Source organism: Montipora capricornis, chromosome 5, assembly GCF_036669925.1.
Source record: "Montipora capricornis isolate CH-2021 chromosome 5, ASM3666992v2, whole genome shotgun sequence".
Classification (NCBI taxonomy): Eukaryota; Metazoa; Cnidaria; class Anthozoa; order Scleractinia; family Acroporidae; genus Montipora; species Montipora capricornis.
In genome coordinates, this window is record NC_090887.1 from 10,491,851 (window position 1) to 10,509,350 (window position 17,500).

At 40.3% G+C, this 17,500-nt stretch overlaps 1 protein-coding gene and 1 long non-coding RNA gene across 3 annotated transcripts in view; one reads left to right on the forward strand and one right to left on the reverse strand.

The window, feature by feature from the left end:
* The window catches only part of LOC138049468 (uncharacterized), a 15,202-nt gene extending 9,147 nt beyond the window's left edge, over window positions 1-6,055 (reverse strand). The window contains exons 1-8 of the mRNA XM_068895758.1: window positions 5,630-6,055; window positions 4,011-4,189; window positions 3,567-3,637; window positions 2,814-2,977; window positions 2,527-2,645; window positions 1,682-1,791; window positions 1,085-1,187; window positions 850-936 (exon numbers count right to left, since the gene is read on the reverse strand). Coding sequence (XP_068751859.1) covers window positions 850-936; window positions 1,085-1,187; window positions 1,682-1,791; window positions 2,527-2,645; window positions 2,814-2,977; window positions 3,567-3,637; window positions 4,011-4,189; window positions 5,630-5,969 — 1,173 coding nt within the window. The 5' untranslated portion in view covers window positions 5,970-6,055. The remainder of the gene's footprint in view (window positions 1-849; window positions 937-1,084; window positions 1,188-1,681; window positions 1,792-2,526; window positions 2,646-2,813; window positions 2,978-3,566; window positions 3,638-4,010; window positions 4,190-5,629) is intronic.
* A 48-nt stretch (window positions 6,056-6,103) lies between these two features.
* Window positions 6,104-17,500, forward strand: part of LOC138049477 (uncharacterized) — a 44,733-nt gene continuing 33,336 nt past the window's right edge. For both annotated transcript variants that reach the window (XR_011132388.1, XR_011132387.1), the window contains exons 1-2: window positions 6,104-6,330; window positions 17,180-17,310. This is a non-coding gene — a long non-coding RNA (uncharacterized lncRNA). The remainder of the gene's footprint in view (window positions 6,331-17,179; window positions 17,311-17,500) is intronic.

The following is a 17,500-nucleotide window of genomic DNA, read 5'->3' on the forward strand; positions in this document are numbered from 1 at the left end:
CACTCCAACAAAATGAAACTTCTAAAGAACAGGAAATAATCGTCACAATCAAATTTCTTCCAAAATTCTTTTTAATTAAGGAAGCCTTTGTATCACCCTGCTAGCAGAGCCTTTCTTTTGCTTGCTCGATTTTGGCGTTCTCGAGAAAGGCTCTGCATGAATCGAGTAAGATCTTTATTGAATATGCGCTGCATGTTGCCAGGATACAGTCTCGAACCCAAGCCTAATATGCCAGATCTCGCCGCCATCTTGGTTTTTCATGGTACAGTGGGCTCAATTATAACCATCGGTTTGTTAATAAACAGACGCTTGCACTGGAAAAACTGGATTGACAAGAGAAAACAAGATTGACTAGTCCAGAAGTTCGGGCTGCGGCAGCTTCAAAGAGTTGACGCGATTCGGGCAGAGCCTACTTTTCTCCTCCTGAGTAAAGAAAAAGACAAAAGGAGGCTCTGCTCACAGGGTGCTTTTGTATCGGAACCAAAGATTTTCAAAATCGTTCATTTTTTTTTTCAAATTTCCCAGGAGCCTATAAAATTATCTTTAATATAACGATTTACATGTTCTGCAACATTTTGCAGTTATCCTGTGTTTTCATGTGTCAGAACGATGGGACAACCATAACATGTCACAATAATAATCTTCAAGATGGCCACATACAGGAAATTGAAAGTGAAAATAAGTGATTCTAAAAAAAGGTTCTTTTCCATACAAAATGCAATAACATTTGGGAAGGAGGGTCCGTGTAATAGTGCAGTATACCACCAAAACACTCAGAAGTATGTGCAAGTACATGCATAACAGTCCACTTTTTGTTGATAATTGTTGTATGACTAACTGGCTACTGACCTTAGTTCCTAGTTCTGCAATGCATGCACAAGATGCTTCCCTGACAGCATGATTGTCAGCTTTTGTCTGACTGATGTAAAATTCCACCTGACCAAAATATTTTAATATTTAATACACCTTTAAGTTAATAAAAACTAGTCAATAAGTACATAGTTTTTTATGTGTTCTCTGTAGCTGATCATTCCAAACATGACAAAATATTAATTTTTACAAAACAAAACTTATGTGCCCTCACAATTTGCATAATATACTTTTCCACCAAGAGCTTCCCTTCTGTCCCAACAGCCATTTTCCAGCTCTGCTGGGAGTAGATTCTGACACCTTCTGCAACATAGTATCTTTGGAAAGAAAAGCAAATAGATAACATTACTATAGCTGAGCGGTTACACAGACAAAAAAAATTATTCCCATGAGAGAAACTAGTTCCTAGTCCCTGTTAGAGAGGAATTAGGCCAATAAGATCAGGTGCAATCACTTTTCAGATATTACCGGTAGTTACAGTAAACACACCTTATTCCAAAATGGCCGCCATTTTAGTATTCTTTTGTTTCCATGCAAAATGGCCTTGTTCAAGGTTAAATATTCTTTTGAATGTTGCATTTGAAAGCGAGGCCATAAGGGCCAATTTGCATGGAAACAAAAGAATACTAAAATGTCGGCCATTTTGGAATAAGGTACATATGTCAGGTGCCCCATCCCAAAGGAAATTAATGTTTACATGTACCTTCCACTACCAATGATGACAACAAGGATGATGATGATGATTGGCTTCTCGACATAAACATTACCTGAATCATTACACGACTTCATTTTGGCTTTTTCAAGAAAATACCTGTTGAGGCACATGGCTGGTAAAATTTTGGGGTAAAATGTTTCTCTTGATTCATTGTCTGGTAATGTCTGTAAGAACTCTCGTGTGGCCACAGATGCTGCAAGTCGAACCTATTCAATAAAATGGAAAAGAGTGAAACTAAATTTAGTTGCTAGATTTCCTCAGACATTTGAAAGTGTACATACTTAGACAAATTAATATTCATGAATAGTATCCCTTTTCATTTCTGTCAGACTGTCTATGATCCATAATAGAAATCATGAGGAAAAAATTAAGAGCTGTTGCTCTTCATTCTTGTTCATCCAGTCATAATATGGCTTTCAGAACAAAAATTATTGATTAACAAGGCAGTGATTTATTTTTAAAACCGAAGAAGCAAGTTTCAAAAGTTATTATCACAGTCTGTAATTCAAAAGGTGGTGAATGGTTCTGTTGTAAATGTAAATATATAATCACAAGTAAAACTTATTGTCACTTGAACTTTCCATCTTTACTTATTAATGTATTAATAATACTTGCAAAGGAAAATACAAATAAAACTTGGTTTTCGTAAATAGTTTGGACCCAGGGGTCATATCATAATTAAGTAAAGTACGATCGTCCGGGTGAGTGTAGTCCCGAGAAGGACTGTTTGAGATGACCTTGACTGACGTTTCAACAACCTGAGTGGAAGCAATCTTATCTTTAGAGTCAAGTGTTTACTGTTAAATGTTGACTTTTAACATTCAATCTGTGTGTAACAGTTTTGACTCTGAAGATGACCTCCGCTTAGGTTGTCGAAACATCAGTCAATGTCATCTCAAACAGTTTAATACTTGCAAGGTCCTGCATTTCTGTTGCGCTACCTGGCTCCAGTTATCGGACAATCCTTTCTTCAAATAATCCGCAAACTGCTCTCCATGTTTGAGAATAGCATTATCCTCCACATCAACTTCACCGGTCATTGCCGCTTCTGAAGTTTGGTCTAGAAGAAATCAACGAAAATAAAGTCTATGCGTGCAATTTTGGAACATAGATTTTACTCCGTCTAATGCCAGAGGAGTTTGCTCACTAACCCAGAAATATGATAATTGAGCAAAAACAGAAACATTCTAAAATTCTAAATTGAGAAATGTTTTTTATAAATTTCAACCTTGCTGTCTTCCCAGTCGAACAAGTGATGCACAAAGCTGGTACCCAGTCTCTCTAACAAATCTGTTGGTGTGATTCAGAGCTTGGAATATCAGAGCGAGAAGATTCTGTGTGATGTGTTCATTAAAATGCTTGCCACAACCTTCAATCACAGACTGAAGACACCTTAAACATAAAGACAACAACAGTATTGATATTAGGTAAATGTACGTACATATTTTGCGATTGTAAGAGGAAAAGTGAAGGTACCCAATTGTGACAACTACCCCCCCCCCCCCCCCCTTAAACCCCTTCCTATAGAGAATAGGATACAACTCCAGTGCCCTGACTGTGGGACTTTTTTTCTGTCCAAGCAATACAAGTTTAAATTTGGACTTAGAGCCCATGAAGCGCTGATCCTACCAGGTGATCTGGTGACGTAATTCGGAGGACTGGGGAGAACAATTTTAACGCCGTATCCCACAACCGCCCGCGGCCTTATTTTCGAATTCAACTGGTAGAGGCGAGGTTAGATCTTGTCGGGTCTACTTGAATGTTCATTCAGTAACAGGAAAATGTGGTAGACACGTAATGATCTGTTGAATTTTGGTGATGGCAATATTGCAGGGAGTTTGGAAACAACACCTAAGGCCGCGCGCGGTTGTGGGATACGGCGTTAAAACTTTTCTTCACGTTCCTCCAAATTACGTCACCAGATCACCTGGTAGTAACTACGAATTTACGTATTTTCATTTTTTCAACATGTATCACGAACCTCATACTTGTCTCCAAGTGTTTCCATCCTGCTGTATCATGAAATATCTGAATAGCATCAACGTTTTTGTTCTGTTGTAAGAAACAAAATTTACCATGCAGAGCTTCAACATACATACCTAGATGTAACATTATGTTGCAGTCCATTGTTAACTAAACTTTATACTTTGTAACTTTGTCCCGTCCCAGAAGGTGTAATGCTCTGAAATCCCCCAAAAAGGAAATATTTTTGCTTATTTCTGACTTTTTCCAAAATTAATGATGATGAGGGTGATGTATTCACCATAGTCATCCTCATCATAATCATCATTAATTGATTAAAAAAATCAGAAATACACTGACTTTTTCTGAATTAATGATGCTGACAATGATGATGATGATAATGATGCTTATAATGCTAATGATGGTGATGGTGATGCTAAACACATAGCAAGGACACACTTACTGTCTCCATTCCAGCACTGTTTTCTCCACTTGTCAGTTTGTGTACAAGTCCCTCCGCCACATCCTCAGGTTCAGGTAGCCGCCTCTCAAGATTATCACGAACATTTCTCAAAATCTCCTCTTGGCACGCCACAAAAATGACTGGTCCTTTTCTTACACAGAGAGCACCAAGCACCTCTCCTATTTAAGCCCAAAAATGAAAACATTCCAATTTACGTAAAACAGGTGAAAAAAATAATTTGCATTGAGTGGACACTACTGAACCATGAAACAGTGAAATGAAACACCATGTATGCCTCCACCATACATTGAATACTAACCGACAAAAGTTGGATTTGAGATTAAATATCATTTTTAATGAGGCCTAAAATGTTATTGCTCCTCTCAAACTTAATCTGAATCCTAATCTTAATCTCAGTAATTAGGAGCAATAATTAGGCCTAAAACGATATTTAGTCTCCTTTGTTTGTTAGTATTCAATGTATGGTGGGGTTATAAATGGTGCTTTGATGTTTCATTTTGCTGTTTCGTGGTTTAGTAATGTCTACATTGAGCCAGTATTTCATAAGGTTAGTATATTTAGCAATTATTCTACGAGGGCGGGCTGGATATGATATGATAGATAACCAACGAGGCCAATATGGTTATGATCATTTTATATCCAGCAAGCCTAACCCTAACCCAACACATGGTGTTCCCAGGGGTAGTATTGTTGACTAAAGCATTGATTTCTGCCTCGGTGTGTTCCAGTCTAAAACGGCTTTAGTCAACCACTTTTTCTCAGAGCTGCAAAATGTTTTCAGCTCGCTTTAGGTTCAGCAGGTATATGAACTGATAGCCTGTGTTTGGCAAGCCAATGAAAATGCTGGAAATCTGATATTCATAGTTTGTTATTGTGCATTTAGAAATGGAATTTGCATCTTCCAGTCTTCATGTTTGTTTGTCTGAGTATAATGAGAAGTACAGGCTTTGTTATGCAGGTATCAATGTAAAGATGGGTAAAGACGGAGAGGGGAGGGGGGGGGGGGGGCGGGGAGATGTGGGTCATTTGAGCACTACTGTTGCTCCCACCCTAGGGAATTTGATTGCACATTTTTCCCCAGGGTAAGGCCATTTGAATTTGGTTTTCAAAAAGCGTGGTCTAAATAGACCAATTTCGATATATTAAATTCAGTCCGAAACAAAAGGCATCGTCTCGAGGCTCTGGGGAATAAGCTCATACAAATCCTTATATTTATTCCCCAGGGCCTCGAGATGATGCCTTTTGTTTCGGACTGAATTTTAATACATCGAAATTGGTCTATTACTGTCTCATTAAAGATCTGTATGTGTTTTTTTTCCTCCTGGGTGGGGACATTTGATCACATTTGAACCTCTCTTCCGTCCCGAGGGTGGGGAATTCGACTGAAAAATTGCCAAAAAATTCAAATGCCCCACCTCTCTCCGACCTCCCTCCCCCCCTCCGTCTTTACATTGATGCACTGTACCTGCATTGCGTTTCTTTCTCACATGTAAATCTTTATTGTTTATGAAAATTTTGCTGATTGCAGCACCAATCAGTTTGAAACAATGATCGAAATGCACGATCAGGCTGCTCAATGAAATGTCAAATGAAATCACCTGAAGCTGTCCTCACTCGTGCTTCGTCATCGTGCATCAGGCGCAGAGCTTGTTTCCTCAGGCTTTCACAGAAGTCATCAGAGCCCAGATGACTCAATATTAAAGCCTTTGATCCGGACAAACCCCCATGCTTTGTTTCCCAGCCGCGATCACTTGATTGAACCAGTGCAGTTAACGAGTTTTGCAAATCCTCTAGTTTTTGAGCATCAGAGGTGAAATTCAAAGAATCTTTCAATTTCTCCTCTAACTGCTGGATTCCTTTGTCTCTTTCTAATTTAACGTGACTGCATAGGAGAGACAAGACATCATCCATAGATCTGATGACAGGTCTGACATCCATCGTTTATAAATTTGCAAGACTGCGATACATTATAATAAATGATACATGAGGAGCCTAAGGTTTTTAGTGTATTCCGCTGACCAATCAGATTGGTACATTTTGCACTAGCTCCCAATCTCCTCTCTTCCCTAGAAACCAAGATGGCGGCGAAAAACCCTGGTAGACGAAAATGAAATGGAAGACGAGACCAGACGAGGGAAGAAAAGAAAGAAAAGACCTCTGTAGCAAACGGGAAAAAGAGTTTGAGCAGTGATTTGAACTATTGGCCTGCCGCCCAACTCATTATGCACGTCATTCGATCGGCCTACCGACGAATCCACTGTTAGATGAAAATTGTCTCATTTGTACCGAACAAACACTGGTAGGTGTTAATACTAGACTTAGCTTGGTAGCAGTAAATGTTACTACTTGCCAAGCGTGAGAACTAATTATGGTAAATTTAAAATTCGTTTTCTGGGTCCTAAAATCTGAAATTCGCTTCAGGAAGAATTTAAATTTAAGTCACGTGCGTGCCATTTGTCAATTCTCGTCTTATAAATTGTGTTTCTTTTTTCTTTACCCAATGAAATGAATTATAATTCGTCTTTAAATTTTGCTCCCTCCCTTCTGTTTGTCAGTTCGCCCTTGCTTGTGTGTGTATTTCTTGTTTGTTTGTGTTTTTTAGTTCATTGTAGTCGCTTTATTGATGTACTGTACTCTCTTAACCTCTACATTATAAAAACCTTAATCCGTTTGACCTGTCCATTTAGCTCGATTATCTCTGCTACTATTCTGAATGGCCTGGTTTGTACCCATTTTTTATTGCTGTCTTCTATTTGACGTAAATAACTGAGTTACAAAGTGAAAGTTGGGTGCCTGAGAAACATCCAGGAGCTTCCAGCCAGCTCCTGGATGCAGACCGTTTCCATGGCTGGCAACTTCTGCCAACCCAGCCACAGGGTTCGTACGCGTCTTGAAAACCCTTGAATTCCAGAAGTCCGATTTCAAGACCTTGAAAGTACTTGAAATCGATTTTTGGTCCTTGAAAGTCCTTGATTTTTTATTGACCAAGACTGAAAAATATTAATGCTTGAATGAAGCCAGTGAAAACAAAATTTCAGGTAAACAAAGTATAACATTCTCGAATTTTGCTTGGTTTGTGGTAAATTCTTACTAAAAAAAGTCCTTGAAATTTCAAAGTAGGGTCCTGGAAAGTCCTTGGAAATCCTTGACTTTTTGGCCTTAAAAAGGGTACAAACCCTGCAGCCATGAGCCCAGCACGGGAGAGCAGCATAGGAGAGAAGGGTCACCCATCATACTAATAAAATGGGTGGAAAAAGGAAGGGTCGGGAGGGAAACACTAGCGACCTTCAGATTGGAGTACGAGAATGACTACGGGTACATGTTCTTGGTTCTGAGCACACGCATTTAAAAATGTTTGTTCCTTAAACCTAATGCGCGTGCCCAGTTCAGAAAATTTGTACTTGCAGTCATTCGTGCACTCCAGTCTGAAGGTTGATAATAATAACTAACTAGGCCCAAAATACAGGTGCCAATGCTTGAAATGGATTCGTCAACCCATTAAGATGCACTTGGACGCTGCAGATCACACAAAGACACATGGAAGCCAGGCACAAGGTGCATAATACCACTGCTGACCAAAACAACTACTCCTCATTTGCTGACCCTGTTAAATTGCTTTTAACTGCATTGAACAACTTGAGTTTCCATTGTGGGTTGAGTGCCTGAGAAACATGATGGAGACTGCTTCCATGGCTGGCAAACCCAGCAGCCAGGCCATGAGCCCCTATGCCAAGCCAGAGGATCTGCTGGCCCTAGGCGCTAGGGACTCATGGCTGGGAAGCCAGAGCCCCAACGAAAATAATGCCCAAAATCCAATAGCACCAACATAATTCAAGAAGTAAACAAAAGCGCCTACCTGCTACACAATCCTTCTGACAACTGAAAGGGTGGTGTCTATGGGGGTATGCACCATCAACCCATGGTCTTGGTGAGATTGTTATTAACTTGCAAATTTACCACTCGATGTCAATTTGAAAACGTTTATTGCAAGACTAGAACTTCATTCGTGTTTTCTGAAACTATATGCATTAATGAAGCTGAAATAAGAGAGTTAGAAATGTACAAATGAAAACACACAGAAACGTGATGAAACATGTCACAAAAGAAAAAATGTAATTAAGGTGACTAAGCATGACTGTTCTTCACACTCCCCATAGATTTTCCCTCTGCTACTCGAGTGGACTTTCTAGCTAGATGTTATATACATGTAGGTGCGTTGGCCAGCCAAGCCACCGTGTCATTTCTTTAGCATTGGAAAAGATGCAAAAACATTTATACATCAACTCTATTATAGAGAGAAGAGCAATACATCAGAGCTGGAAATGAAAACCCCTAAAAACCATCAAGTGGACAAAAAGGGGAAAGTGTACCCCCGACCACGACTGTGGTGTGACCCTTGAGGTTCTAGGGTATTCTTATTGGAAAACACTATTTACAATGGAAATGAATACTATCATAATTATACAGCCTAGCAAAGGCATAAAATGTTTTTAGCACAACATAACAATAAACGAAGCAGAACTTGTTCATGCAGCGAAGGCTGACTGTAGAATGCCCCACTTGCTTTGTGCGTGTGATTCTCAAATGATTAACTAGTTTATGGATAGTTTCAAATGACTGTTTTTTTGATAAGTTTGAGCTAGGAGGATTTTAAATAAAACAGGGCATAAAATGGGATATCTGAAATCGTGTGAACAATGGTACTGAGCTATTTGACTGTGAATAGAGGCGAGTGCTTTCCTGACTAAAACCTGTAGGACCTTCTCTGTAAGCAACTCTCGTAATGTTGGACACGGAGGTCAAAGAACCTAGTGGTGTGACACAACACCATTCCTCTATGATGGCTATGACTCCTGGCATTATGCCTCCTGGCAAACTGAATTTGTCTTCACAGAAGAAAAACTGGAGAGTCTAGAAACGGAATAATCTGATGTGGAACAACTACATGTACATGATCATTGCTAAACTTGGAACACAGCCGGCAGAATACAGCAGGTACATTGTAGCATTTTTTCTTCACTGTATAGGCTTAGACGCATTAAAGATTTTCAATGGTTTTCAGTTTGATAATCCAGAAGATAAAAACGACCTAATAAAAATTATTGACCAATATACTGTTGGAGAACTGAATAAGACATTTGAAAGATACAATTTTAACTCAAGAAACCAAGAAGAGAATAAAAGTATTGGTGCCAATGTCACAGCTCTTCGCACACTAGCAAAAACATTCAACTTCTGTGATTGCATGTGTGATTCTATCCTTTGTGACCAAATAGTACTTGGCATACATGACAAGCGCACATGCAAATGGCTCCTGCAGGAGAGAAAGCTAGATTTAAAGAAATGAATTGACATCTGAAGAAGCAATGAAGCTACAAATTCACAGTTGAAGACAATTATGGCCACACAAAGCAGAGACGTCCATGTGAAAGACAAACAACAGAAGAGATGCTGTGACAGATCAAAGAAGAACAACGGGCAAAGTCATGCAAATTTTGTGGCCAATTCAGTGTTCGACACTAACTTTCTTACTCATTTGCCCTTTGGGCAACCAGTTTTGTTTTGTGGTTGCCCATGGTTTTTTTTCGTTTACCCACCTTCTAAAGATCTGTTGCTCCTTAAAACTCAAAGGAGGCTTGTAAAAATGTCAAATTTGTTGATGCACGAAGGAGGATATAATGAAAGCTATAAGAACAATCGAGAAAATTTCATGAATTTCCCTTGCCACCACCATTTCGCTTTTTTCTAGAAAACTGTACTGAAAGACTCATTTTCACAGTTCACCTACAGGCTTGTTCGATGTCAAAGTAATGTAGTGCATTGTGAAAACTGGGTTCTATTGTAATAAGCATTCCTTTCGCGTGGCTACAAACATGTTCCTCCTTCCAATCTGTTTTGAGGATTGTACCTGTCCAATATCTTTGTAAAAGAAAAATAAAAGACAGGAAAGAGATGTAATGTTTGTTTTTTTTATCACAGTGACGCGGCAGTGCAGCCCAGTGGTTAGGGCGCTTGCCTTGAGATCCAAGGATTCCGGGTTCAAGACATGTTCTGACCACTGGTTGAATTTTTTCCTGGTAGTTCCTGTCTCAACTTCTCAGCTGCACTTGTAACTAGCCAACTGCCAACTGATTTGACTCCAGCCAGTTAGGATTCTTAACAGTTGTTGTTGAATATTCTGTTCTGTCATGATTGTGTTTCATTGGCCCTGAAAAGCCCCTATGTGGAGTGGTCAATTATGTATGTATGAATGTACATGTCACATTACTAGTCACTTTCTTCGTGGCAAATCTAGTCAAACAAAAATTCTGATTGCCAGATTGGGCAAGTCTTAAAGTTGTTTTACTTGCCCATGGATACATTTCACTTGCCCCGGGCCATCAGGCAAGCATTAGTGTCAAACACTGCAATTTCACGTCTTTGAAAAAGGAAAGTGTCCTGCCTGGGGAGCAATATGTTCAAATCAAAATGTAAGGGAAGAAATAATTTGGTTTTAAAATGCAAGAGTAAAATCAACAGTCTGACAGAAGATCCTGAAGAATCAAACGAGAGTGATGTATCAAAGGCCAACTGAAGCTGGAACATGACTGCCTTGAGAAGATAGGAGCCATCACTCCAATAGACGAACCCACTCCATGGGTCAGTGGGCTAGCTGTGGCAGTAAAGAAAAATGGTGCTTTGAGGATCTGCCTTGAATATCATACTTCAAAGAGAAAGGTATCAGCTGCCAGTTTTGGACGATGTAATGCCTGAGCTTTTTGAGGTGCGAATCTTTTCCACAGTCTGTCTCCATCATTGGAGATATTCCAGAAACATCTACACCAGGCCCTTGAAAACCTAGAAGGGGTACTCTGTATTGCAGATGACATTTTGATCTGTGGAAAGGGCTGGAATAATGACAGGCAATGTTAGATCATGACAAGACCTTGGTGGAGCTTTTGCAAAGATGTTTGAAGGATGGTATTGTTCTGAATGCTGATAAGATGAGACTGCGCCAGACAGAAGTACCTTACATGGGCCACCTGTTATCCAGTGGTGGTCTGAAACCTGACCTCGCTAAGGTGGAGGCCATCATCAAGATGCTGAGACCAGAGGATGTCGAAGGAGTGCAAAGATCAAATGGTCTTGTAAACTACTTAGCAAAGTTCCTTCCAAAGCTGTCGGACATTATGGAGCCCATACGCTGTCTGACAAGGCAAAATACTCCATGGCACTGGTCTGATGAGCAGGACATTGCAATTGCAGTCCATGATGATGGGGCCACAGAAGTACGACTTTACAGTCCACTCCGATTGAGGCAGAAACATGCGCCTAGCGGATGCGTTATCACAAGCTTACCTCTGGTATGAAGGAGATGATGAGAATGACCTCGAGTTCGTGAAGCTACTGACCCATTACCAACAACCATATCGACGAATTTAAGGTGGAAACTAAGAAGGATCAATCTTCAAAAATCTTATCTGGAACTGTTCTCAAAGGCTGGCCAAAAGAAAAAAAAAAATTGCCCCTGAACTGACTCACCCATATTTCAATATATGAGATAAGTTGACCATTCAAAATTAATTTTCAAAGGAAATGCGTGCAGACCTGAAGACAAGAATTCATTCCTCCCACTTAAGAATAGAGTCATGTCTTAGAAGAGCATGTGAGTGCATCTACTGCCCTGTCATGTTGTCCAGAATTAAGCATGCGAGATATGAAGAGAGCTTCATTTTTTCTCTCAACCCAAAGAATCTGATGAACCATGATGCACCCTCTTGCCCCTGGGAGAGAGAGTAAGCACCAACATTTTTGCCATTGATGGCAAAGATTACCTGGTTACTGTTGACTATACTACTGCAGCAACATTTGGGAGTATGACAGATTACCGGACACCAAAGCCAGTACCGCCATTCTAAAGCTTAAAAGTCACTTTGCCCATTATGGTATATTATTGTCGTAATGCGAGGCCAATTTGTACCGGTCTTCAAACATCGTTTAAAACAAGTACACGTTAAAGTTTATTCACAACAAAGAGTTTGACTCAAAATAGAACAAAATAAACAATTATTTACAACTTTTAAAGACAGAAAGAATTAACCACGAAAAAAAACTCAGACTTACAGCTTTTTCCCGAAATAACTGATAGGCCTCTGGACGACGATGATCGCGAGGGAATTTACAATGATGGCAACAACCACTAGCTCTAATAACTTGCAAAAGGAAAAACCTTCATTTGACCGTTGCTACCGAATTTAAACTACTAGTCTTATTAGCATAATAGCCTGACGCGCGAAAATACCAAATGTCCCAGTGGGCCTCTTAAAGCAGAATTAGCAAGGGAGTTACATGGTATACCTAACCAAGTCGTCAGCAATAATGGCCCACAATTCGCATCAAAAGAGTTTTTAAAGCCCGCTGCACACAGTGAGGAAAGGGCTGAGCAAACCCCCTCATGAGGTGGTTTGCTCAGCCGTTTCCTCTCATTTTGACCTTGCAAGGCGAATTTCTCACTGTGTGTGACCATTGTGAGAATCGAGCTGAGCTCAGTCAATCAAGCATCCAATAAAATACATGGCATTCTCACATGACTTTAATGGTTCAAGATGGCATCAGAGGAAGAAATTCCAAGGCCACTAATGCCATGTGAGAATGCCATGCATTTTATTGAATGCTTGATTGGCCGAGCTCACCTCCATTCTCATGATGGCCGCACACAGTAAGGAATTCGCCTCGCGAGGCCAAAAATATCAAACATGTTTGATTTCGTCATTACGGCCTCGCAATGCGAATTTATCACCAAAATTTCCCTGCAAACATGAGGAAACGGCTGAGTAAACCACCTTGCGAGGCAGTTTACTCCGCTCTTTCCTCACCGTGTGCAGCGGGCTTTACGTTGGCTATATATAAGACCTGGGACTTTCAGCACCTAATCAGCAGTCCTGGAAACAGCAGAACTAATTGCAAGGCCGAGTCTGGCATAAATACAGCCAATCGTCTCTTAGGGGAGTCAATCAGGGCTGGAACAGATCTGTACCTGGCCTTTCTTGACTATAGGAACACCCCTACACAAGCAATGACTACCTGCCAGAATCACCGATGCAGCCAACAGAGTCTTTGATCCACCCTTCTCTGGGTTGACTATATCGACAATCCTTAAAGAAAAACATAAAATCGTAAGGGCTTATCAAGAAGGCAGCTACAGCGACAAGAGAAAGAAGATGAGGCAGTCAGATTATCTTGACCTAAATAAAGTTCTCTCGCAGTGGTTTCGAGCAGTTTGTACCAGTAACGTTCCACCTAGCGGTTCATTGTTGCAAGAGAAAGCATGCTACTTCACAGAACAGTTGGGATATGAATACCAGTAATGGATTCCTGGATAGATTCAAGGAAAGTGAAGGGATCACGGGACAAAGTGTCTGTGGCGAGGAAAAAAGCGTAGACCAACTGAAGATATCTTGCATGCGTGGTGTGAGCGTTTGCCAGACATTTGCCGCAACTGCAGTCCAAGACATTGATACAATGCAGATGCAGATCGGATTTTTTTTGGAAGGCAACACCAGTGCAAACCCTGAGCTACAAAGGAGAAATGTGTACAGGAGGGAAAAAGAGCAAAGACAGGGTAACCACCATGGTGGCTTGTAATCAAGATGGTTCACGAAAGTACAAGTCCCAGAGAAATGCATGGATGGATAACACACTTTATGAACCGTGGGTGAGGGAAATCGACCGGCGGATGAAGGCCGCTAAATGAAACATTTTGCTCATTGTAGATAATTGCACTGCTCACGTTACTGTTCATGGTTTAACTAACACTAAGGTGATATTTCTACCTCCCAACTGCACAAGCAAACTCCAGCCCACCAATCGAGGTATTATCCAAAACCTTGAAGTCTGCTACCGTCAAACCATGGTGCGACGCATGTTGCAATGTCTTGACGAAGGGAAAGTAGTTGAAAGCATTAACATCAAAGATGCACTGTTCATGATGGCTAAAGCTTGGGATAGTGTCTCCACCAAGACTATCGCAAACTGCTGGAAAAAAGGCAGGATTTCCTGGAGAGGTTGTTGAGCCTTTGGATGACCCATTCGAGTCCGACGACGAACAGGCCGTGGTTGAGGATAATGATGGCCTAGAAAGCTTATGGGAAAGGGTTGGTAGCCATTGTCCCACTGTCACAAATTTATATTGATCTCAAGGGTTCACCCTCTTAGACCACAAGCTTGTCACTTCCAAACAAATGACAGAGGCTGAGGCAACAGAAGAATCGCTTGATGTAGCCCGACCGAATAAAGAAGAAAGCCAGGACGAAAATGAAGATTCTGAGAATGAAGATTGTTCGATAAGGGAGCATGAAAAGGTTACTGCTTCCAAGACTAATGCCGCAGTACGACTATTGTGCAACTTGCTTGTCAGCAGCGACACGGCAGGTTCCCAGGATAAATGACATTCTCCGGTATCTTTAAAGTATGGAGGACACATTTCTTGCCATTGATGTCATAGGTCGAAAAAAGCAATCGACATTTGGAAGATTTTTTAAGTGAAACATGGAACTTTGTTTGTGTAGAGACAAATCGGGAAGATAATCACTAAAGGACATCAATGATTTCCCACAGGTGTTACTGTTATTTCTGAATTTTAAAGTTTTAAATTGTAAGTGTTCTCGAAATTTATGTCCCGATTGTCAGCGTGTTACACTTAGAGTTTACAGTATCAAATGAATAAAAGTAATAATTTCTACGTGTAATATTGAATTTTTGGTAATTTTAAATTACCCCACTATAACGAATATTTTTGCTGTTAACCAGATAATTTGTTATAATGGGGTCTTCTCTATAACAAAGACCCTGCTATAACGAACATTTTTTTAGGTACCGTGGCACTTGGTTATAGTGGGGTGCCATTGTAAATGGTTCATTGGCTGACATACTCTCAGGGGGTAGCTGTTCGGTTTAGGAACAACAACAGTAAAATTTATCTTTTTTAGCTTAAATTAACTATTGTAGAGTAATGTGAAGTGCTGTTTTCTACCCATGTAAACCATGTGAGTGTTAGCCCAACTAATGGAATTGGGCCCACACAAGGACAGAGAAAGTTTCTCGAAAGTCCCAAAACTTTACAGGCCATTTTCAGGTGTCACAATCCCCTTGTATCTGAAGAATGGAGAGGATTTAATTCGTCAAACTTCACAGTCATTTTTCTTTTTGTTACCTTAAAAACATGTTCAAAGATTGGCTTTCCAAAACAAGTGCTACACGGCCAACGTTTGTAAAAACGTAACCCTTCCCTTCATTATAATCTGTGTAACCCTTTGACTCCTAGGAGTGATCACATGTAAATTCTCCACACAATTTCAATGTCAGTCAGGCAGGTATCGAGAATGACTATAATTATCAGCTTAACAGGTTTGCTCTTGATATAACACCAAATTCTTATGACTACCCAACAAAGAAATCTATGATACTAGTTAGCTAGGAGAATGAACATTTCAATCTTGGGTTTGCTTAAGGGTTAAGAAAAAGGGTAATAAAGTTGTTGTTGTTGTTGTTGTTGTTGTTGTCAAATAACCAGTGGGAGTTGTATAATATCATCTTTGAGCTCCACGTTATCATTATTATTAAAGTTTTTCATAGACATTAGTTCTTGGTGGCAGCGGGCCACAAGTGGCGTTTTTGTTGGCATGGCATTCCTGTCATCCTTGCCATTAAAAACTACCTTTTCAGTGTGGTGAGATGGGATCATAATTATTTTACCATCCTTGGCTAGAGAAGGTTACAAAGTTTCAACCAGTCGTAGTTGTTAAAGTAAAGGCTATTATCAGTCATGTCAATCATTTATTTTACAGGCAGGTGATTGGTGCATGGGATCGAGTGACCTTACCTTAGTCAGTCTGTAACTTCTTGACATCAAGCCATTTCTGTTTCACAGTGGTTCCAGTGCCACTTACTCCACTGGCATAGTATCCACAAGTGTTTCTAGAAGCTTTTTCAAACCACTTTCCACTCGATCCCATGCACCAATCTCCACCTGTGTACCCCAATGGGGGAATCCCCCAGGGTACAAAGCTTGCTCCTATGCTGTTTGCGATTTTAGTTAACCAGCTAGTAGCTCAATGGCCTACACGTTTAAAATATGTAGATGACACCATGGTTTTCGAAGTGGTTCCGCGCTGTAGCACAAGCTATTTGCAGTTCGCTGTAAATGACATTAGGTCCTTTGCGTCCAGTAAGGGCATGCAGCTTAACCCTAAAAAATGTAGGGAGTTAGTTATCAACTTTTTGCAGTACCTCCCGGCAAGTCCAGACATGTTAGACATTGATGGCTCCCCGGTAAGGAGAGTGGAAACCTACAAGATCTTAGGAGTACACTTAAGTAGTGATCTTACGTGGAATGTGCATATTGAATATATCGTGAAGAAAGCAAGCAAGCGCCTGTATGCGCTAAGGTCACTTAAGAAGGCTGGAGTACAACCGAGTGACCTGGTGGGCATCTACTGTGCACTTATTAGATCTGTGCTTGAGCATGCTGCACCAGTGTGGTCGTTGGCCATGCCAACGAAACCTGAAAAAATAATCAAGACACAGGTTTTATCGCTGTGATTGCCAGTATGGTGGCCTCCCCAGGAAAGAGTAGTTTTTTGGTGGTTACAAGTGTGTTCTGACTTTTCAGCAGGTCAGTCAATCAGGCAACTTCATGTAGTCAGTCAGTCTGTCAGACAACCAATTGATCAGTCACAAGGAAGGGTTAAGTTTTTGCAAACGTTGGCCTTGTAGCACTTATATTTCAACAGAATTAACTATTAGAGCATAATGTGAACTGCTATTTTCTACCCATGTAAACTATCTGAGCATTAGCCCTACTAATGGAATTGGGCCCACACAAGGACAGAGAAAAACTCTGAACAGGGTAGGAATTGAACCCACGGCCTTTGGGTTCGTAATCCTCGAAGCAAAAACATTCTGACTGCTGTTTTTTGGTCTTTATAATTATTTCATGCAGATATAATTCGTATTTAAGGTAATGTAGTTGCTCTCTAAGATGGTTATTATTTGGTATTGAACCAGCTTCTATTTTCATTTAATTTAAGTTTTTAGTTTGGATAGCAAAATAAAAATCAGGCCTTTCAAGAGCTATAGCTTCAAGACCGCTAATTTCCTTTTTTCTCCAGAACCTTCTGCACACGCTCGTGAAGTGCATTTGTATTGGTATGCCTGTGCTTCTGGAAGAAGTCAGAGAGACTGTGGACCCGGCCTTAGAACTTCCTTGGAACCAATCTTGTTGAAGAAGACTTTTGTTCAGGTAAAATGGAGATTACACTTTTCATCATTGACATTCTTAATTTTTTGGTGTCTAACTGTAGGACAAAAATGATATTATTTTGAAGCTCAAAATAATATTGTCATTACCATCTTTTCTGAAAGAGAATGTGAAAGAGTGATGTTGAAAGGGAAAAGCGATATAGAATTTGATCAAGAAACACTGAGACCTC